This window comes from Puntigrus tetrazona, chromosome 13 (genome assembly GCF_018831695.1).
Source record: "Puntigrus tetrazona isolate hp1 chromosome 13, ASM1883169v1, whole genome shotgun sequence".
In the NCBI taxonomy this organism is placed as follows: Eukaryota; Metazoa; Chordata; class Actinopteri; order Cypriniformes; family Cyprinidae; genus Puntigrus; species Puntigrus tetrazona.
In genome coordinates this window covers 23656333-23677784 of record NC_056711.1, presented here as the reverse complement: position 1 = coordinate 23677784, position 21452 = coordinate 23656333, and the positions used below count along the sequence as shown (strand labels likewise).

At 38.7% G+C, this 21452-nt stretch overlaps 1 protein-coding gene across 1 annotated transcript in view; it reads left to right on the top strand.

Annotated features, from left to right (window-relative positions):
• csmd1a (CUB and Sushi multiple domains 1a) overlaps positions 1-21452 on the top strand; it is a 361878-nt gene that overhangs the window by 317809 nt on the left and 22617 nt on the right. The window contains 14 exon segments of the mRNA XM_043255964.1: positions 480-657; positions 1730-1875; positions 2357-2437; positions 2525-2638; positions 4040-4228; positions 4644-4790; positions 6645-6833; positions 8974-9159; positions 11145-11339; positions 13134-13307; positions 13905-14078; positions 14963-15136; positions 17169-17357; positions 19170-19343. Coding sequence (XP_043111899.1) covers positions 480-657; positions 1730-1875; positions 2357-2437; positions 2525-2638; positions 4040-4228; positions 4644-4790; positions 6645-6833; positions 8974-9159; positions 11145-11339; positions 13134-13307; positions 13905-14078; positions 14963-15136; positions 17169-17357; positions 19170-19343 — 2310 coding nt within the window.

Here is a 21452-nt window from a genome sequence, read left to right as displayed (position 1 = left end):
GCTCAACGTGTTCCTCCTAGGCTTCCGTTTGCAGGGAATCTGAACTGCAAAGACTATTGGGCCATTTTTCTTTCTTTTTTTATCATAACTGTGTTATTCTGTTGTGAACTCTGTGCCAGTATCTTCTATCCAAGTCTTTTTCTAGCAGCCTCAGGAATGTTCTGTTCTCTTCTTCGGTTTTCACTCTTCTGCAAATGAAGCTGTTCTGTCTACTCAAGTAGTCTGTAAAAGAAAAGATGTGTATATTTTCTCATTGTTTATGCACTGTCGTGTTATTTTTTTCATACAACCCTCTCGGTACAATAAAGTGTTAATATTTGTATAATATACTGTATATGTATACATGAGAGTGAGTAAATAATTTCAGATGATACCGTTACTGTTTTGATTATGTATTCACTGGTGTTTAACATTAGCCGTTATTCAGAAAGATAGATTACTAATGCAGTCGTGGTTGAATGATGTTTATCTGCACACAGCTCCCTGTGGCTACAACGTGACAGCTCCAAACGGCACCATTTTCTCTCCAGAGTACCCAAATGAGTACCCAGACTCTCAGGACTGCACTTGGCTCATCACCGTGCCCCATGGTCATGGGGTTTACATCAACTTCACCCTGCTCCAGACTGAGCCAGTGACTGACTATATCGCTGTCTGGTGAGCTCAGCTCCATTTAACGAGTCGTTTGGCAAATATCAGCCTGAGCCGAGGACAAGACAATTATTTAAGCTTTCAAACTAGACTAATGCTGCTATTGTTGTCATACATCAAGCAAATCATTACGCAAATCGAGCTCCACTTTGTTTACTGACATTTGTAGTCTGTATTCACTGTGCAAAGCAAGATTTCAAGAAAAGTTCAGTTGTCTTTGAAGTTGTAAAGCTTTTTACTCAGAGCATTGGGGTGATTCTCGTGAAAAACAGAAAAGATAATAGCCTAATTTTGCAACTTTTTAGAACAATTACAAAAACATGTTAATGAAAGGGTATTAACTAAGTTGCAATTAATCTAAAAAAACTATAAAATAAAATTGGTAACTCTTTAGAATAACACTTATTCACCATTGACTATGACTTTTTCCTCAATAAATCCTAATTTGCTGCTTATTAATAGTTAGTGGTTAGTCAGTTAGTGGTTACTTGTATTAATAATTAGTAAGGCAGCTGATAAGGTTAGGGAATGGGTAGGATTAGGGATGTAGAATATAGCCATGCAAAATATGTGTTTTATATACTAATTGAAATACCTTTGTGCTTTTTAAGCATGTTCCTGACCCAATTTCTCTATTTGAAACACCTTCATTTCTTTTATTAAAGTTACTGACTGAAATGACTGAATCGAAGTCTTGTTTCATTAAACCGTAGGTATTTTGCAATAATCACAAAGCGCAGAGCCGAATATCATAATTCCCACTGAATAATCTGAAACAGTACTGAGTTGATTAAAAAATATGGAAATATGCATCTCCGGCGCTTTCCCAGTAATATTGTCCATTAATCTTCAAAAGCCATTAAACAAGCGGACTAGTCTGTTAAGTCATCATTTTTGCTGTTTTCATTCAAGCTGGTCTGTAATGTAATGCTTTTATTCAAAAGTCAGCACAATCTCACTGTAAATTTGGAAGTAAATCAATTTGCTCAAACCACTCGGAATTTTGAGGCATTATAATGCTGTTTAATGGCAGGATCACAGTTTGTAATGTAATTTCAATGCGTGTTTCCTCTTCCAGGGACGGCCCAGAGCAAAGCTATCCGCAGCTGGGAATTTTCAGCGGCAACACAGCCCTCGAGTCAGCCTACAGCACTTTCAATCAGGTTCTTATCAAGTTCCACAGCGACTTCTCGACAAGTGGATTCTTTGTCCTCAATTTCCATGGTTAGTTTCTCCTTCAAATGAAAAATGTTGCCGCTGAAGTGCAATGCATACCGTAAAGTACCGCTCGAAATATATATTCGAAACATGGGATTCAACTTGTTTTTATACTCTAAGGAGGCATGACTGCTGCTTCTGATGACATCACGTTATTTCTGGAGATTAGAAGAGTCAAAAATAGCTTTCCTTTGGCCTCTTTGATATCAGTGTCAGCATGCAGGCATGTTTTTAAAAAGCATAGGAAAATCGGAGTGTAAAAAAAAAAAGTCTTTCATCTGTACCACCAACTTTCATTTCAGAACAAGTCTGGCATATATGTGAGTTATAGACGTGGTTTTATTCTTTAAAGAACTCCCAGTATGTCGATGCATAGAACTGAATGTTGTCACACATATATATGTAATTGATATTGTGAGTGGGTTGCCTTATGTGAAATTTTCCATTTATGTAAAGGTGAACAAAAAGGCAATTTTTTTTTTCTTAGCTTATCGACTCAAGAAATGCCCTCCTCCACCTACGGTTGAACAAGTAGAGATATTATTTGAAGACCAGGACTATGAAATTGGTATGAACAGCTGTCCATTTATCAAAGTTATTATTTCTTTATTTATTTTATGTTTAGTTTTTCTTACTCTTCTACTGTACCATGCAGGTGACATCGTGAGGTATCGGTGCTTTCCTGGATTTACGTTGGTTGGCAGCGATGAGCTCACCTGTAAACTGAATTCTCACCTGCAGTTTGAGGGTCCACCACCAATGTGTGAAGGTCAGTGAAGAACAAAAACTATAGAAATATGCAATATATATATATTTCGATATGGAAGTATATAATATGGTCCCACTTCAATTTAGGGACCAATTCAAGATCAAGATTCAAGATTTTTATTTATCGCATACAATTTGTACAATTTGTAGTGAAATGTTAGTCTAGTACATTCCAAGACTTCTCACTATTATCTATGAGTTTTGTCTTCGTAAACTTCTAATTTGCTGCTTATCAATAATTAATAAGGAAGTTGAAGTAAGGGATCTATTGTATGGTCATGCCGAATAAGAAATTAATTTGTACTTTATAGGGAAACAAACAGCCAATATGTCAGTAATATGCATGCTAACAGACAACTAGATGACAGTCAGAACTGGTTGCTATACTAACGTGTTACCAATATTTTACAGAAGGCCTATTTTTTTGTTTGTTTGTATTTTGCTTCATTTTTGCATTAACTGTAATTAAAAATGTAGTATTAAGAGTTAGATCATTTAAATTGCCTTTAACACATGCTGCATAATGAATTATGATTTGATATCTCATGCATATATTTAACCTAAGAAAATATAGTGCATACCTTGCATTGTTTATTTTTGTGCTGACAGAAAACAAGATGCAATCTTAGTGTCGTGATGATGGCAAAGTAAGTCTTAGGCAGCATAACCTAAAACTTACCTAAACTTTCTATAGTGCTATTTTCTCCAGAATGTGCACAGTTATTAGTTATTATAGTTCTTTTTTGGTAATACGCAAATAAAGCACTACATTACAGTAATGAGACTATATATAATAATGGGAATTTTTACAAAACAAAACCAAAGGAAGTACTTCATGTAAATAATTTAAAGATGGCTGGGGACCACCAATCTGAAATAATAAAGATGTTGAATCATTAGTGTGATTCTTGTAATCAAAGCTTGTAAAATTGTAATCCATAAAAAGATGGCACTGAACACCCCAGAGGCTGCATTGTTTTGTTGTATAGTAACAAATAGACAGTAGCCGACAGCTGTCTTGGGAGCAAAGAGTGGAAAAAAGCATTCCAGTTATCCACAGAAAAGCTTTCAGTTGTAAATCTGAGCCGTTTGGCTTGTCTGTACTTTTTGTACAGTGCCATGAAGAAGCGATAGTTCTCCTGGTTTGTTTCCTCCACCCTCCCGCCCACAAAGCGGATTAACAAAAAGCTTCAACTCACTTTGTTGCTTCCACAAACCAAGGCTCGTGGCCCCTGAGGTAAATCCAGGAGAAGCACTGCGCATGTTGGAGAAAGTTTTTCAACTTTAATGTTTTTACTGGAATTCTCTGGAGCTTGCATCTTGTGCTTTGTTAGCAGGATAACCACATTGTGATTTGTAATAATAGTCATGATTCCTGTGAAATGCTGTGTGTATGCTACAGCTCAGTGTCCTGCGAATGAGGAACGGTCTGCCTCCTCTGGTGTGATCCTGAGTCCAGGATTTCCAAAAAACTACCCCAACTCCCAGACCTGCTCCTGGATCATCAGAGTGCAGCCTGCCTTCACCATTGCCATTTATGTGGAAATGTTCCAGAGCGAGAAGCAGTTTGACGAACTGGAGATCTTTGATGGTAGATTCTATTCTAATCTATTCTATTCTATTCTGTTCTATTCTGTTAGCAAGGTGTAGGTAACCCTTTTTTTGTTTTGCCATCACTTTGAGAATCAAAACCTCCAAAACTATCCCTTTAATTGGTGGTTTGAATTTTACTCAGACACAATGAATTAAGTGCAAGGTTTTGAACACGATTTGGACATAAGTTAACTACTAACATTACTCATTAATTATATTATATGACCAATTTTTGACTTAATTTATATATGCTGGTTTGATCAAAGGTTGCACTTGCCTTGAAAAGTTTGAGAGCCACTCTTCTATGACATTTGTTCAATCCTAAAGTCACGTCTGTCTTGTTGCTGCCCAACAGATTTGTGGTTTGCAATATTTAGATCTCCTTGTTGTTTTTGTGATGTTTTATTTACCAGGGCCATCTGGACAGAGTCCGTTGCTGGTGGCTTTGAGTGGGAACCACTCCACACAATTGAATTTCACTAGCAAAACAAACCAGCTTTACCTCAGATGGTCAACTGATCATGCGACCAGCAAGAAGGGCTTCAAAATACGCTATACAGGTTTGTTAAACATATTTCACTGCTTCATGTTTCGCATTGATGCATGCAGGGTTATTCTTAGAAACCTGGAGAAAAAAAAAACAAAACACTTATCAAGCACAAAACCAGCAACACGTGTAGCAAGGAGAAATCAAAGAATAGAATAAATTCTTTACTCTTTTAGCCCGGATAAAGGCAGGATCAGAATGTGTTGTCAAATAAAGAATTTTATTTGTTGTGCTTGTAGAGTTGTTCTTTTTTCTAGCTCAATTTAAGCATCCAGGCATTTAAATCAGGCATACATTTACAATTCTTTCTAATTAGCCTGTTGGTACATTCAATAGTATGTAATAATATGTTCCTCAAGATTAATTCCCACCATTTAGCCCTCCAAGGTTGTAGCTTTGGATCCAAATGGGTCAATAAGTGAAAAAGTCAGCTTTTTCTGTGTTGGCCCTCATTAGGCTAGAACCAGATACGTCCTACCTTCAGAGAGCCATTGGCAAGTCTGCTATAATAGAGGTCAAAGATGCAGTAATGAATTTTGCTGAATAACTACCATGTCGTATGCTTCTGACCAACATTTTCACCAATGGCTACACATGATATATGGGCTGCAAAGCCAGTGGCCATGATTACTCTGCATCTCTTCACCCGTTCCCATTTCTCTGCCTCTCTGTCAATGTTTCTTGCTCTCTGTGTTCATTTCAGTTGATCTTTCTGACATGCTATGCCCTATGCAGGCCCATTATTCCAGTGTGTTGCCACATGTTTCCTGTTTATTGGATTTTGTCAAAAGTAGACAGAAAGAGAAACCATTATGTCACTCGGAGGAGCTGTTTTCTAAACCGTGGCTACTGTGTTTTTACATTTTTTAAATGATTACAGGAAGTAGGAATACTTTAATAAATATAACACTGTTATCTCTATAAAGCATCTTTGAGAAGCAACTTCAAGCCCCTCCTTGTTTTTGTCTGTTGGGCTTTCAGGGTAAAGAAAATTAAAATGCAGTGCCACATTGACATTTTTTTATGCTAGGTCTAGTTAATCACTCACAGCTAAGTCTAAACCTCTCAGCAGAGTTGGTGTGATGATGCATTTGATTTGATCTGTCTGAAGTGAGATTAAGCTTTGACATCCCTCGAGCTTCTGCTTTCCTTTTTATGATGGGTAAACTTGTATTTGTGTCACATCAAAAACAAGATCTAATGATCTGTTCATAACCATCAAGCTGCATTTTCTCTTTCGTTTTATCTCAGAATCAAGCTTAAACACAGTTTTAAAGACCTCATAAATTCCAAGTTTGAGTTGTATGGCTTTTAGTCCACATCACATATTTCTTGCTCATCTAAATGGACAGGATATACCATAAAAGTTGACTAAATTAAATTAGCAGATAAAAAAAAATAATGATAACAAAGCGTACAGTCTTTTTCTTGCGCTAAAATGGACCAAAAATGTGAATTATTCTTATGAATTACTAATTTTCTCTGCAATAAAAAGCTAAATGAGCGGTTTTGCTGCAGGACACAGATTTTTAAATTGACCAGCAAAACAAAATGTTTATTGTGAAGAAATAAATGGCATGCTAACAGTTTTTATTCTGTGTGTCTTATTTACCAGCAAAAAATATCCTTAAGAAATATATTTAGTCTAGTTTTAGAGGAAAATATGACCGATAAGCTCTGTAAGTCTGTTGTGTTAATGTTGTTTTAATTGTAATAATCTGAAAAAAGCTATATATCTGTCACATTAAAATCTACATAAAGACTAAAAAAAGTGCACAATGTTTTGAACATGGTTTGAATAAAAAATTTTTTTTCAGTAACCCTGAACATCTTACTATAACAAACTGCTTATTTTTGACTCCCTCAGCTGCGTACTGCAGTGTGAACGATCCGCCCAAGAATGGAGGAGTCATCAATAGGGCAAGAGATCGCCCAGGAAGCAGGCTCCAGTATTACTGCAATGCTGGCTATAGGCTCGTGGGTCACAGAAATGCTACATGCAGACTTCATCCCAATGGGCTTTACCAGTGGGACAATCCAGCCCCACTGTGCCAAGGTAACTCACACTCAGCAGAGATATTCACTGGCTCATTCTCCTCATTTAAATGACTGGGAATTGCCTTGAAAAGGCAACCTGCCTCTTCACTCATGAAAAAATGTGTCATTCTGCGGGGCGCTCAAAAGCACCTCCACACGCCTCGACGAGAAGACGCTTTTATTCCATTAAACACTTCCGTTGAGGACTGTGCAATGAGATCACGAGTGTCCTTTGTCCCAATGTCATAATGGGGGACTCTTCAGTCACGCTAAGACTAAGACAGAAATGTAATTGAATGTGTTTGATGTGTCACGGGTTCTCTTAATTTCATTGTTCATGCTTCCTTCTCTGCTGCTGCTTCTTTTATTGAGGTGCTAATTTTATCCTTCAGCCTACGTGGCGTTTTGTCCGCCCTTTCTCCTTTCACACTCCGAGCCCTTGCGTCTTCTGTTCCAGAGCATTGTCAAAGAAAATGGTCTCTTCTGGAGGTTTGCTGTGCGTTCATTAGCGAGACGAGTCATCCATCAGACGTGCACTTGCATAAAAATAGAGAGCGAATGAACTATATGTAGGCCTAATTGTTTCAGCTGTTATTTGTGCAAGTTTAAGGCAGGTTACGAGATGAGTCTGAGATGATTATATAACGATTAAGTGTATTGCACTTTTCATGAATAATGTAGGAATAATAGGGTCTAAAAGTTTTAAAAGAAAGTCATTGATGTTTTTTTTCTTCTTTTTCTAACAAATAATCAGTGAAAGAAGATGTGCTTAACCTTGAGAAAATGTTAACCATTAACTTTAAGAGGTCAAACCCTTTTTTTATTTATTTATTATTTTATGTGAGGTTTGCGATCTTTTCAACTCTGTTATCAAAGTGTTTTTTTTTTTACTTTTTTAGACATATAGTGAATGAAAAACGTCTACTGACCGCTGTCAGCAAATTGTGCCAGGGACTGCACTTATATTCTGACCTTTTAAAGATGTTTCATAGCCAAACTTTCTATACATTTAACAAGCAAAGATTTTACTCATGGAATCTCATTAATCTTAATCACACAAAGGTAAATGACACCAATCTAAGGACTGGAGGTTATGGCACTAATATCCTTTTACCATTGCACACAGCTCAGAATAGCCCTGGCTGGGCCCCATTTGTATTGAAGGGCATCTAGAATGGGTACTAATTAAGGCCAATAATCTCTTTAAGTGGTGGGAGCGATCCACACAGTCTGCCAGCAGGTCAGTCTGAGGTAGAGGAGGGCTCAGGGCCTGATTTTTATTCAGGTTGTGATCATTTTAACAAGGAAGTGTTTTAATTGGTCCCATTGCTTTCCTCTGTGTGCCTGCCATTTTTTAGAAACTCCACTGGTTTTTCTTGTTTAAAAGAGTCAATATTAGATATAAGTGGTTGCATGTAATCAAGGTCTGCTACCTGACTAGAGACCAATGGGACCTGACTGACCAAAACATTTTGAGGCAGCTTTTTTTTTTTTAGTGACATGTTGCACTAAAGTCCAATTATGTAAAATTAGATAATGCATTTATTAGATCATGGTCAAGGTTTATTTATATTGTAACTTAGAAATAACATGAGAGCTGACCAGTGTGTTGCACATCAGACATAACCTCACTGTAATAGAAATATTTTTAATTTACAAAACCTTTACAAAATAAAACATAATTGCATTAAAGATTTAAACAAGTTATGCATAAGTCTGTAAAAATAGATTGTTTTAAATGATTGTCAATAAGTAATCAAGACGTTAAATAAACAATCATTAATGTTGAAATTAAAATGTCCATAATTCACATTTCCCTATATATATATATATATATATATATATATGTGTATATACATATATATAGGGAAATGTGAATATATATATCTCAAAATATATATATATCTCATATATATATCTCAAAAGCAAAAAATGAGATAAAAAAAAACACAATATATACTAAAAAAATGTAAATCACCTGTTCAAATTTATTTACCTTCAGCTTTGTTCAGAATGAGTGATTCGATATGGTAGCATCTTTTTCTAGGAAGTCAAGTCAGTAGATGTTGTAAGAATATGAATAGAATGAGTGTTCTATATATAGATGCGCTGTATATAGCACGCATCCACCTGTAATGCTGTTTGTGTTTGATTGGCAGCTGTGTCTTGCGGAGCGCCAGAGTCTCCTGCTAATGGCTCGTTCCACGGCTTCCAATACACAGTGGGCAGTAAGGTGCAGTACCAATGCGAGGAGGGCTATAAGCCTGACGTGAGCAGCCTGCTCACCGCCGTCTGCCTGGAGGATGGCACCTGGAGCAACGTGGCACATCCTACCCGCTGTTTACGTGAGCAAATCAAGCCCTCTGTTTCTATGCCAACAGCATGTTAAAATCTACCGCCTCATTGAACCGCCGCAGTCAGCCGCTTTCTCGCTCAGTTCCCCCTCTGAGAGTAATATAGGGCAGGTAATTGGCAAAATTAACAATAATGACTTGATTTTTTGTGGTTTGGCAACTCAAACAAGACAAATGGTATGATGTGGCATGTCTCTCCTTTGACCTGAATTACCATTAGCCTACAAAGCCGACTAAAGAGCCCACAGCCAAATAACCGTATATTATGCATTCAGAGGTCATGTCGAGAAAGACGCTTATTATAGCCAATGTTGCTACTAGATAATGTCATTTAATATTATGATATTCCTCATCATCGAAGAAAAGGAGAAAGGATTAGGTGTCTGCTCTGCTCCGTATCACTATGTCAAGGTGTTCTTTCGTTCTAGAGCTTTTGGATGATAGTATGACACATCCACGGTGTCTGAAACTAGCTTGAGATGTTTGTAATTATCTAAACAAGTGCTAGCTGAGGGACGTGAAACCTTTGTCATGTAGAACATGGGGAGAGGACATTATGTGAGAGATAAAGGCAGGGGGAGAAAAAGATGTTTTGGTCTACTTAAGATCTTGTTTAGTATACCTGACCTAGCTTGCATGCCTTTTTTTTTTCCCTTAAAGTTTGGTGCGCCCGCACCGAATTATGCTTCTTTTGAATCCGAGCTATGCACTGTGCCATTCAATCAAAGGACCATCTGTTCCGTGCTGGCTGCAATATTGTAACTCTGAAACCTTATGTTTCCACTTCAGTTTTCAACCACCTTTATATGAACACACAAGACAAATCAACTGCATTTTCCAATCTTGAATGTGCTAACGAAATGAAATGAAAGCCAAACCATTCGTAGGTTGTCTTGGAAAGAGTGAAAACTCTTTCAAACATTGATTTCTTTGTTTGAACTCAGTACAAAATTTTTAACCAATGGTGTTTATAGAACAATAGCGAATGAGAAATGTGTCATTTTATCCAAAAATGCAAGCAACCTCATATGACACACAGCACGTAAGATACTTCTTAAATAGCATATTCTTGATGCTTGTTGTCATGCACTCATTCCTTTTAATTAAAATAATTTACATTTTGGAACGCTTTAGAATAATTTTGCATTAATGAATCCTTACTAAACATAATATAATGCTTAATGGCTCAGTAGTTTATATGGTAACATTTTAGAAACTGAACACTTATTCATCTATTCATTAATAGTAAGGTAGTTGTTACGTTTAGGTATTGGCTAATATTTAGCTAATATTCTAGTATGCATGCTAATAAGCAGGAGACCTTAAAATAAAGTGTTACTATTAATATATATTCAAATAGCTAGAAGCATGAGCAAACATACTTAATGTTTACTAATAAATGTATTAAACATTGCCTAATGAGATAATTAATTAATATAAATGCTTACAAATACCATTACATTTTTAAATCATATTGTCAGGCACTTAAAAATGTACAAATGATTTTAGCAGATGTTATACAATGATTAAATGCACAATACTTTTTTTTGCTTGTATTGTATAATGATTGTATAATTTCCGTTAAAGTAGATTTTTAAAAATGTGTATGAATTGAAGGTTTAGTAAAATTTTAACTCATGATCTGAACTGCTAATTATTTTTAAGGTAAAGTACATTTATAAACTGTAACAAGCACATTATCTCATATTTCCAGCTGTGCGAATATTTAGGTTCATGATCTGTTAAGCATTGTACAATGTTTGTTATTGATAATAATGAAAGTGTTTTAGTTCAATGTAATTTCAAGCACATAAAAGCACAGTGAGAAGCCTTGGGAAGCATGCATTCAGTCAAGTGTGTCCTAACTTTTCAGTGGTATTGTATCCCATAATTCCTGTAAGCTCTAGTTATTCTAGTTCTAGGACCCACAAGGTCATGGTTTTCCATTAATGCGTTCTTTGCTTTCTGTCCTGCAGCGGTTCAGTGCCCTAACATTGAGAGCATGCTCTCAGAACACATGGTGTGGCGTCTCATCTCGGGCTCGCTGAATGAGTTCAGCGCACGAATAATGCTGAGCTGCTCCCCGGGCTACTATCTGATGGGCAGGAGGACCATCAAATGCTTAGCTAATGCAACATGGGAAGGGCTGGAGGAGAAGTCTACCTGCAAGAGTAAGAATGCGCATGCTTTATATTTGTCCATTTTGGAGCGCGGCTGTATAAATCATCATCCACTTTCATCGTATGGAAAAAAAGAAGAAGCTCTCTCTGCCATCTTTTGTGTATTGCACAAGAAAGAAAATCACATGAAAGTGAATAATTGATGATAACGTTTCCAATTTGGGCGGAACTATTCCTTTAAGAAGACCCCACAAAAAAGCACAATTGAATTCCAAATTCTGCTCTTGGGATTTCACGAAAAGATCACTGTGTTAATTACCAAACAGCATCCATTGTGAGCTAATGAAACAAATTCATTAGGGTAGCTAATATGTCTGAAATCTGGCCGCTCTCTATACCACGTCTCGTTTATTTCTCCACTGATCCAAGCGTAATCCTCTGGATTTAGCATGCGCGCATAAGACGCCATCCACTGCTTAGTCAGTTCTGATCATGGCCCGGTTTCCACCGCGGGGACAGGCTGTGTAAACAGTACCACGGTGATTAAGTCTTCGGTGAAAAATGCTTTAACTAATTCGAGGTCAGAGAGCAAATGTAAATATTCTAATCAGAGGCAGCTTAATTTTTAATGTGTTTACGCACCATGATGAGTAAGTTGTTAATGAAAGGAACAGATGCAAACAGCTGGGGCTTAAATTGTAATTGGACTTCTTAAAATGTCATAAAATAAATGTGTGTTGATTGCATGACTAGCACATGCACATAACAATGCATTAGTGTTGTTTGCTAAGGTAAGCGTCGCTATTACTGTTGCTCATACTCAGGGTTATAGATCTGAAATTCCTAACTCTGGGTATGAAATCTTGTGTATTTAATCCTGTATAGTTAGTGTTACTGACGTAAATAAACCCTCAAATTGTGCTTATGAATGTGAAATTGTGCTTAAATTAATCTAGATGCAACACTTCACTTTACGGACCAATTCTAACTATTAACTAGCAAGCATATTACTCTTATATTGGCTGGCAATTTGTACTTATAAAGCACATACTAATGCCGTATTCTGCATGTTCATGTTTTAGATCCCTTAATCCTACGCCATACCTAAACTTAACCATCTTACTAACTATTAGCAAATAAGTCTGTTAATGGAAAAATTGTAAAATTTTGTTTTGTTTTGTTTTGTTTTGTTTAGTTTTATGCAGCTCACTTACAGTTCTTCTTACCTTATTTATCAGAAATCAATCTAAATCAAATAACTATCAATGACTACTCTTAAATAAGTGTTTGCTACAGTATTTTTAGAAATCAAGCTTTTAAACACTATTTAAAAGTTATTTTAACACTTTAAAATAGGCAACATTATTCACTATTAACTACTACTTTTCCCTCAGTAATATCCTAAATCTCTGCTTATTAATAGTTTGTAAGGTAGTTGTTAGTTTAGGTATTGGGTAGGATTAGGTAAAATAAGGCATTAATATGTGCTTTATTTAAATGGTTAATTCTACTAATATTAATGCTAATAAGCAACTAGTTAAGAGAACCTTTACCTTTATACTGCTATACTACATTACGAAATGTGAGAAAACAGTAGTAATAAGGAGTAAATAATAAAGGGCGTCTAAACTTTTTACTGGTAGTTATGATTGACTTGTCCACCAGTATATAATCACATCTGTGTCGTTTTAGCCGTGTCCCCCTTCACCCCTCCATTTCCTGTTAGCTGGCAGTCACTGTGAACTGTGTGTGAGTGGCACACTGTGTCGGCCATCACCAATGTGACCTTTTTTCAGCTAAAATTACCATGTGTATTTAAGATATTGCATTGGCTATTTCCTCCAGTCATTTCCTGTGGGGAGCTTCCGTCCCCTCCTAATGGCAAGAAGATGGGCACCCTGACTACCTATGGTGCCACTGCTATCTTCATGTGTAACACAGGGTACACTTTAGTGGGCTCACACGTGAGGGAGTGTCAGGCTAACGGTCTCTGGAGTGGAGATGAGACCAAATGTCTTGGTAAGTAGCGTCTTTTAGTGATCGGACGTTATTATTGCTGAACCATTCATGTGTAGAGAAAAGCAAATCTGTTTACTGGATGTTTTCCTCCTCTATTATATTATGCCTGTATAGTTCTATTTATTGTACAGCACTAAGAACAATGTGATTTCCCTAAGTAGGACGTGTTCCTGGAAAAACATCCTTTGTTAGTCCCAGAACAACATTCCTATCAGACATTCACAGCTCTAACCCTAAATTGACACAGTCTTGTTGCCAATATTAATTTATGGCTTCTTGCAGTGCTAGATAATACTGGAACTAGGGAAAAATCCTCGAACAAACATTGAGAGCAGCTAAAGTAAGATATGCCACTGTCTGACGATCAGCACTGACCCTTAGACACATCACCTGCTGCTTGACCAAACAGCACAGAGGGCATTTCATCAAAATGTCAAGCGGTGACTGCCAGAGTGCTCTCTGGACTACTGTAGCACTGATGTGTCCGTGCTTCATGCTCTGTAAAACATGCAGTTTGAATTTGCGTTGTTTTAGTAACAAGATTAGATTTTCATGTGACGTTTGTTGATTCTGACCACTTTTGAAAATGTTTTTCAGCTGGTCACTGTGATTCTCCGGATCCTATTGTTAATGGCCACATCAGTGGTGATGGATCTAGTTATAGGGACACAGTCGTTTATCAGTGCAACCTGGGCTTTCGGCTCATAGGGACATCAGTTCGTATCTGCCAACAAGACCACAGGTGGTCAGGCCAAGCACCTGTGTGTGTTCGTAAGTGTTTTTTTTAACATTTTTTATTTTAAGTAAAACATTTTTCAGCCTGTCTAAGGTCTATCAGAATATTAGTGTTAAATTAATTATATTAATATAATAATTGAATCAAGCCGCATAAAATTCATTTTATTTTATAGTGCTTTTCAGAAAATCAGGATGTTTATATGTTAAGATCTGGTGGATTATATAATAAATAATTTGTAGTGATTATATAATACAGAATTGGTGGTGATACAAGCAATCAAGCAGATGAATATTAAAAAGGTTAATGAAATAAATCAGATGCCATATAATACAGACGATTTTTTGACAATATCAGCAAACACAGCTGAGATTTGTTTTGTATTGTGTTTAGTGTATTCATTGTATTTAACCGCATTCAAAATAAAAGTTTTTGTTTACACATATATTTACTGTATAAAATACAATATTTTTCTTATATATGTACATGGATATATAGGGACCAATTCTCATTATTAAGTAGTTGCTTATTAGCATGTCTATTATTAACATTATTAGAATATGTTTGTTAGTTCTTATAAAGTTCTTATAAATTCTGCATGACCGTATTCTACATCACTAATTCTGCCCAATACCTAAACATAAGAAATACCTTAGTAGTATTAAGCAGGAAATTAGTATATTACTGAGGCAAAAGTCATAGTTAATAGTTCATTAATAATGAGAATTGAACCTTAAAATAAAGTATGATCAGAGTGTCTTTAGAAGAATTGTTTTTCTTACTTTCTCTTGATGTTATTTATTTTTGTTTTTAAATTAAATTTAATTCATAAGCACAATGTTTGTATAAAAAAATTATGTAAAAAAACTTTCAGCAGCTATAAAAAGAAAATGATTAACCATTCTCTCTTTCTTAACAGCCATAACCTGTGGCCATCCTGGAAACCCTGCAAACGGTCGGACAAACGGCAGCGAGTTTAATCTCAACGACGTGGTCAACTTCACCTGCAACACAGGGTATTTGTTGCACGGTGCATCCAGAGCACAGTGTCGCATGAACGGACAGTGGAGCAACCCTCTTCCTGTGTGCAAGGGTATGAACCTTTCAATAAACACGATTTTACTGTATATCAAACGCTTCCAGGCAGCCTGTCCCTTGTTGAGAATCTCAGCGGAGACGCAGCCTTGAACACCGTCTTGTTATGCGAGAAGCTCCTTAGTGAGGCTGTTTAACACCCACAGCTCATGGGCTTAGCATTAACAGAGCGAAACCAGCATCTGTGCTCAGCAGTCTGAGTCAGCCAGTGAATGACAAGAAGCAATGTGCAAATAATTCTCTGTGTGTCATTTCCCATCTTGAAGTGTCGATTTGAAAGTCAAATAGGTCTGCAGCAACCCGTGTGACATTGTGGGATGCTTTCTGACATTAAGTAGGAGTAACTGTGCACATCTTGTCACTTTAATGATTAATTAATGTGCAAAGGAAGTTGTTGATGGTGGCCTGGTGAAATTGAATCGTGATGGAAAATGGAGGCAGGTCAACGCTTCTAAGATGGACAATTCCCCACAGGCTCAGCCAGAGCCCAGAGACGAAGCACTCAGCAGGGAGAGCTGCTGACGTTCCTCTGAGTGGATTCATTGTTCCATGAAACAAGTCCAACATTGAGTTTTTGTGAGCTTTGGGTTTTTGCTGGTATTTAGAAACTAACTAGACCTTTCCTTCAGCTAGATTAATAGTTTCGACTAAACCATGTAGAAAAAAAGAAAAAGTGTTATTGGTATAATTGTAAGCTTACTGTTATGCACAAATAAAGTGTATTAAAGATGTGTAGAATTGTACTATATAAATGAAAAGGTACAATTCTAACAGACATTATAGGACCAGTCATATACAATTTCTCAAAATTAGAAACGTTAATGCACACAATTTTAATTAGAATGAAATAGAATTGAAGGTAACACTTTATTTTCGGGTCCATTAACTAGTTTTGTATCAGCATGCATTTTACCAGAATATTAGTAGTAATCAAGCACATAAGAATGCCTTATTCTACATTCTAATCTTACCCATACCTAAACTTAACAACTACCTTATTAACTAATAATAAGCAACAAATTAGGAATTTATTGAGGGAAAAGTCGTAGATAATAGTAAATAAGTGTTAAAAAAGTAGAACTGTTAAAGCAGTAGTATATGAACTAATACTTACTATTATCTAGTTGTTTATTAGCATGTCTATTATTAACATACTGGCTGTTTATTAGTACTTACAATCTACAAAAAAGATGAGCTGTCACAAACAATTAAACAAACCCAAAATTCTAATAATTGTTATTGTTTTACAATTGTCAACCATTTCACTATTATACGCCTCATTCTTATTTTGAGCTGCTCTGATAGGATATTTTTTTTCAAGATACACTCAGATCGAATCATGATGCCTCGCAAAGAAAAAAACAGCACACCAATAACAGGTGCCAATTATCAACATTTTAGCTGCTTGTCCACCCACTTTTCCTCTCCCAGGGGGCTTAATTGAGTGCCGAGACATTGACAGCTGCCACCGAGGCAAGGCAGTCTGGTTTTTTTTCCCCTGGACATGGCGTCAACTTCTATCTTTTTAATTTTTTTTATTTTGTTAAATTGCGACGGGCAGTAACTGAATTTGTACCTGCATGGTTGACACGGCATGCCAAGAACAGCGTGTTCCCGGTTTGAGTACAAAAAAATGTAATGTGACCACATCTGTCAAAATCTGTCACTACAGCATATAAAGAATCGGTTGCATGTGTAAAATAATGTTCACTGCGCGAACAGATATGTCAGCTTTAGATCAGAATGCATGCGTGACATATTCTAGGTATGCACAGGAAAACAAAAGACCCTTGACTGTTGAGGAAGTGCACAGATAAAAAGCAAAGCAAGTTCTGAAGAAGCACAATTCACCCTCTTATAATCCATATCTTCAAAAAGAAAGTGCAGTTTACGGTTTGGAGTTGATTGAAATTGCTCCAGAGGCTGCACCAACGATCCTACTGTTCTGCCTCCTCCATTGATTTCTTCTGTCTTTCCTCACTCTTGCTTCCCTGTCAGACATTAAGCATCTGGCTGTTTTTATCTTGCAGTGGTAAACTGCTCTGATCCGGGCTTTGTGGAGAACACCATTCGTCACTCTCAACAGCGCTACCCCGAGAGCTTCAACTACAGAAACACCGTGATGTATCACTGCAAGAGGGGCTTCTATCTGCTCGGCTCCTCCGTCCTCACCTGCCAGTCAAATGGCTTCTGGGACAGATCACTTCCTAAGTGCCTTCGTGAGTGATAGCCTCGTATTTTGCCCAATGCACACTCGTCCAGAGACTCATACAGTGCCAAAAAACAGCTTTGCTGTTGTGTACATGTGATGGAATGCTTCAAAAAAACTTTTTCTAAATTAGAATTATGGTCACTAATGCAATATACAATAATACATTTTTTAAACAATAATACAAGATTAAGACCTTCCTTTTTCAGTGACGTAAATACACTTATATCCTATAAGTCTTGCACGCTATTATAATTTTTAGGTATCCTTACTTAAAAAAGAGACTGATTATTATTTTTGTTTAGCAGTTGTTATATTATTATAAATAGTTTTAGCACTTGTGCACTCAAGGGAATAATTTTAGAGATGTTCTGACAGTGTGCTTTGCAATGTTAAAAGTAACAATAACTGTTGAACTGTCAGCACACTGAAGTCATCTCTTAGAAGTTGCATTTCTAAATTCATCCCCTTAAAAGCTCCACTACTACAGCCATAAAGGACCACTTTTGTAACAAAGACAAGACTTTTGTAAACAAGACAATTACTGAACTGTCAAAATGTTCTTGAAATAGTTGGTCAGTACACAAATGCAAAATGTGAGCATTGTATTTTTAAGTGTATTTATAACTTGACACATTGTATATTAAATATGACAATATAAAAATAGTTGAGCATCTTACTGTTTAAATGCATGTGATTGCCTCTTAGAAAAATGTCTGGTTGGCATCTGGATGTTTCAAAAAACAGCATCATACCGTACTGCTTACTCTTTCTGCAGTATATAGTTTGTGAGCAGTGCTCAGTAATATATCCTACAATGCAGTGTGGTTGACTTGACCATTAATTTTAAGTTTTCACTGTGATGGATGAACCAGAACGAGTATCAGGTGTGATTTTACCATCTCTATTCTTGACTATTTGATCAGAGTGCTAAATGCTATTTTTACACATACAAAAAGGAATAAAATGCAAATGAACCATATTAATTTTCAAGGTTTTGACTTGAAACCATTTACAGAATTAAACAGACCTCAAAGGTTAGGTCATGTGACATGTAGCTTATGCCTGCTGTTCACACTTGCCATTAAAAAATAATATGCAGTATACTGAATTAAAAAAAAAAAAAAAAAAAACAGGATAATCAGGCCGCCGTAGCCGATTTTGAGAATATGTCGTTTTGCACTTCACTACAGGCTTTAAAATGAAATATGATTGTAAGTGGCTTGCATTTAAACAACCGTTTCCATGATAATTATAACGAGAAAAAAAAGATGCTATTTTTAGGTGTCCTTGTTATAGTGCATTTACACGTTTAAATACTAAGAAATATTACTTAACAAAAAATAATTATTCATACTTTATGAATATGGTTAGGATAAGGTTTTGGGGTAACATTTTTATTTTAGAGTCTCTTAACTAGTTGCTTATTAGCATGCCCATTACTAAAATATTAGCCATTTATTAGTACTAATTATTAATACCTTATCTACTTCCCTAATCCTACTCAATGCCTAAACTTAACAACTACCTTACTAACTATTAATAAGCAGCAAATTAGGAATTTATTGGGGGAAAAGTCATAATTCATAGTGAATTATGCATACTTTATTGTTATTATAATAGTACTGTACCTGTATCACGGAACAAGGGCACCTTAAAATAAAGTGTTACAAAACACTGCATAGATATACAGCATCCATTTTGAGGCAATGCAGCAAAGCTATGACTTTTTTTATAATATGCAAAAGAACACTGAAGTTTTAGCAGTTTTGAAGTAACTTATCCGATATCTTCTGTCTGCTTTTTTCTGCCCCCCCCATAGCAATATCCTGCGGTGATCCCGGCACACCGCCGTTTGCTGTCATGTCGGGCCAGAAGTTCACCAACAGAGCCGTGGTCCATTACTCCTGCAGCCAGGGCCGAACTCTGGTGGGGAACGCCACGCGCCAGTGTCTGGAGGATGGCCGCTGGAGCGGCTCGCCACCCTACTGCTCAGGTACACACATCAGCAGGAGGCAGAGCCTCAGGGCAGACTACAGACCAGCCGGCTGAACTTTAAGCCTCTGTCTGAGCAGCTCAGCTTACTTTAGACTTAAGTGTCTGTCTGAGCTTAGACAGATCTTAAAGTTTAAACAGTAATGGCTGTTGACATCAGTGCCGGCAAAGTTCTTTTTTCCTCAAAGTCCAGATGATGTGCTCATCACACAGCTCTTTGACATTATATGTTTATGCAATGTGCTTATAAAATAATAACACACACCAGACTGCCCTGGACTTAGAGCACGGCAGTTTGTTCAGAAGTACACTTATTAATTTTGTTCATAGAACGTATTCGTGAAGTGATTTTACATTTACATTTAGTCATCTTGCAGACGTTTTTATCCATAGCGACTTACAAATGAGGACAACAGAAGCAATCAAAAGCAATAATAAGTGTCACGAATGAGCGGTCTGAGGCGTGCGGATCCATGTGCAGGCTTTTATTAAACAAAGGCATGGTCATAACAGGCAGGCGTCAAACAGGGCTAACAGATATATAGGAGGCGAGGCAATAACGAAATCCAGAGACAGGCAGAAGGTCAGGTCAGGCGGCAAACGATCAGAGAATCAGAGAACAGACAGGGTCAAAACCAGAAACTATAAACCACGAACGATCTAACTATGAGACAGGCGAAACAATGCAACCTGCAGGTGAGTGGCTTGCTGCAGTCTTTATAGTCCAGGAACAGGAAGTTAACGCAGAGGGAGTGGATGCAGATCACCCAGAGGTCAGGGCTCCCTCTGCTGGCTTGGTGACATAGCCCCCCTCCTAGGAGCGACTCCTGGCGCTCCACAAAACAAAACATAACTGTGAGCTTGGGAGGGGTTCCGGGAGGAGTCAGCAAACTGAGACCAGGGAGGAAGAGACGGTGGGAGGAGCCAGGGTGAAGACGGGAGGAGTCCGGAGCGGGAGGCGATCCAGAACTCAGCCATGATGGTCAGTGGTGGAGCCGACGGAGGGAGGAGCCATGGAGAGGTAACGGTCATCAACCCCATGGAGCCGACCGACGGCGGCGGAGCAGGTGGTCGGGGAGACTGAGGCGGAGAGCCGAAGAGCCAGGGTGACACAGCGGCGCTGGAGGTCCTAGGCAATACCGCAGGCTTCGGCGACTGATGCGAGACGGGGAATGAGAAGGACGCGGCGGAGCCAGAGCGACAGAGGACTGAGGTGGAGCCGGGGGAAGGGAGGAGCCTGACAGAGCCGGAGGAATGGAGGGACGAGGCGAAGCTGGAGGAGTGGAATCCTGAGGCGACGGATGGTCGACGACCGACCAAGGCGTAGCCGGAGAGACGATGGAGCCTGGTGAAGCTGGTGGAATGACAGAGCACGGTAGAGAGGAGGGAGCTAGGAGCCTAAGGGAAGCCGGCGGGTCTACAAGCCGAGGTGGAGTCTGGGACTCGGAGGCGGGACGGTGAAGCGAGGATCCTTCACCCACGGCGCGATGGAGACTGGCAGACCCGTGGCGAGCTCCAGGTGGAGGGTGGAGGATGAGTGCAGGGGCTGCTGGGATCCATTGTTGACGTGTAGCAAGGGTGGGAGGGTGGGATAAGGAGGCTGGAGGCTTTGCACGAGGCGCGGGCACTGGAGGCTTTGCACGAGGCGCGGGCACTGGAGGCTTTGCACGAGGCGCGGGGAGGCTGGCAGGCTTTTGCACGCAGGCGCGGGCACTGGAGGCTTTGCACGCAGGCGCGGGCACTGGAGGCTTTGCGCGGGCACTGGAGGCGCACGGCGGGCACTGGAGGCTTTGCACGCAGGCGCCGGGCACTGGAGGCTTTGCACGAGGCGGGCACTGGAGGCTTTGCTTTGGGCACTGGAGGCTTTGCGAGGCGCGGGCACTGGAGGCTTTGCACGCGGGCACTGGCGCGGCGCACTGGAGGCTTTGCACGAGGCGCGGGCACTGGAGGCTTTGCACGCAGGCGCGGGCACTGGAGGCTTTGCTGGGCAGGCGGCAGCCATCTTGGGAAGCGGCGCTGGGCAGGCGGCAGCCATCTTGGGAAGCGGCGCTGGGCAGGCGGCAGCCATCTTGGGAAGCGGCGCTGGGCAGGCGGCAGCCATCTTGGGAAG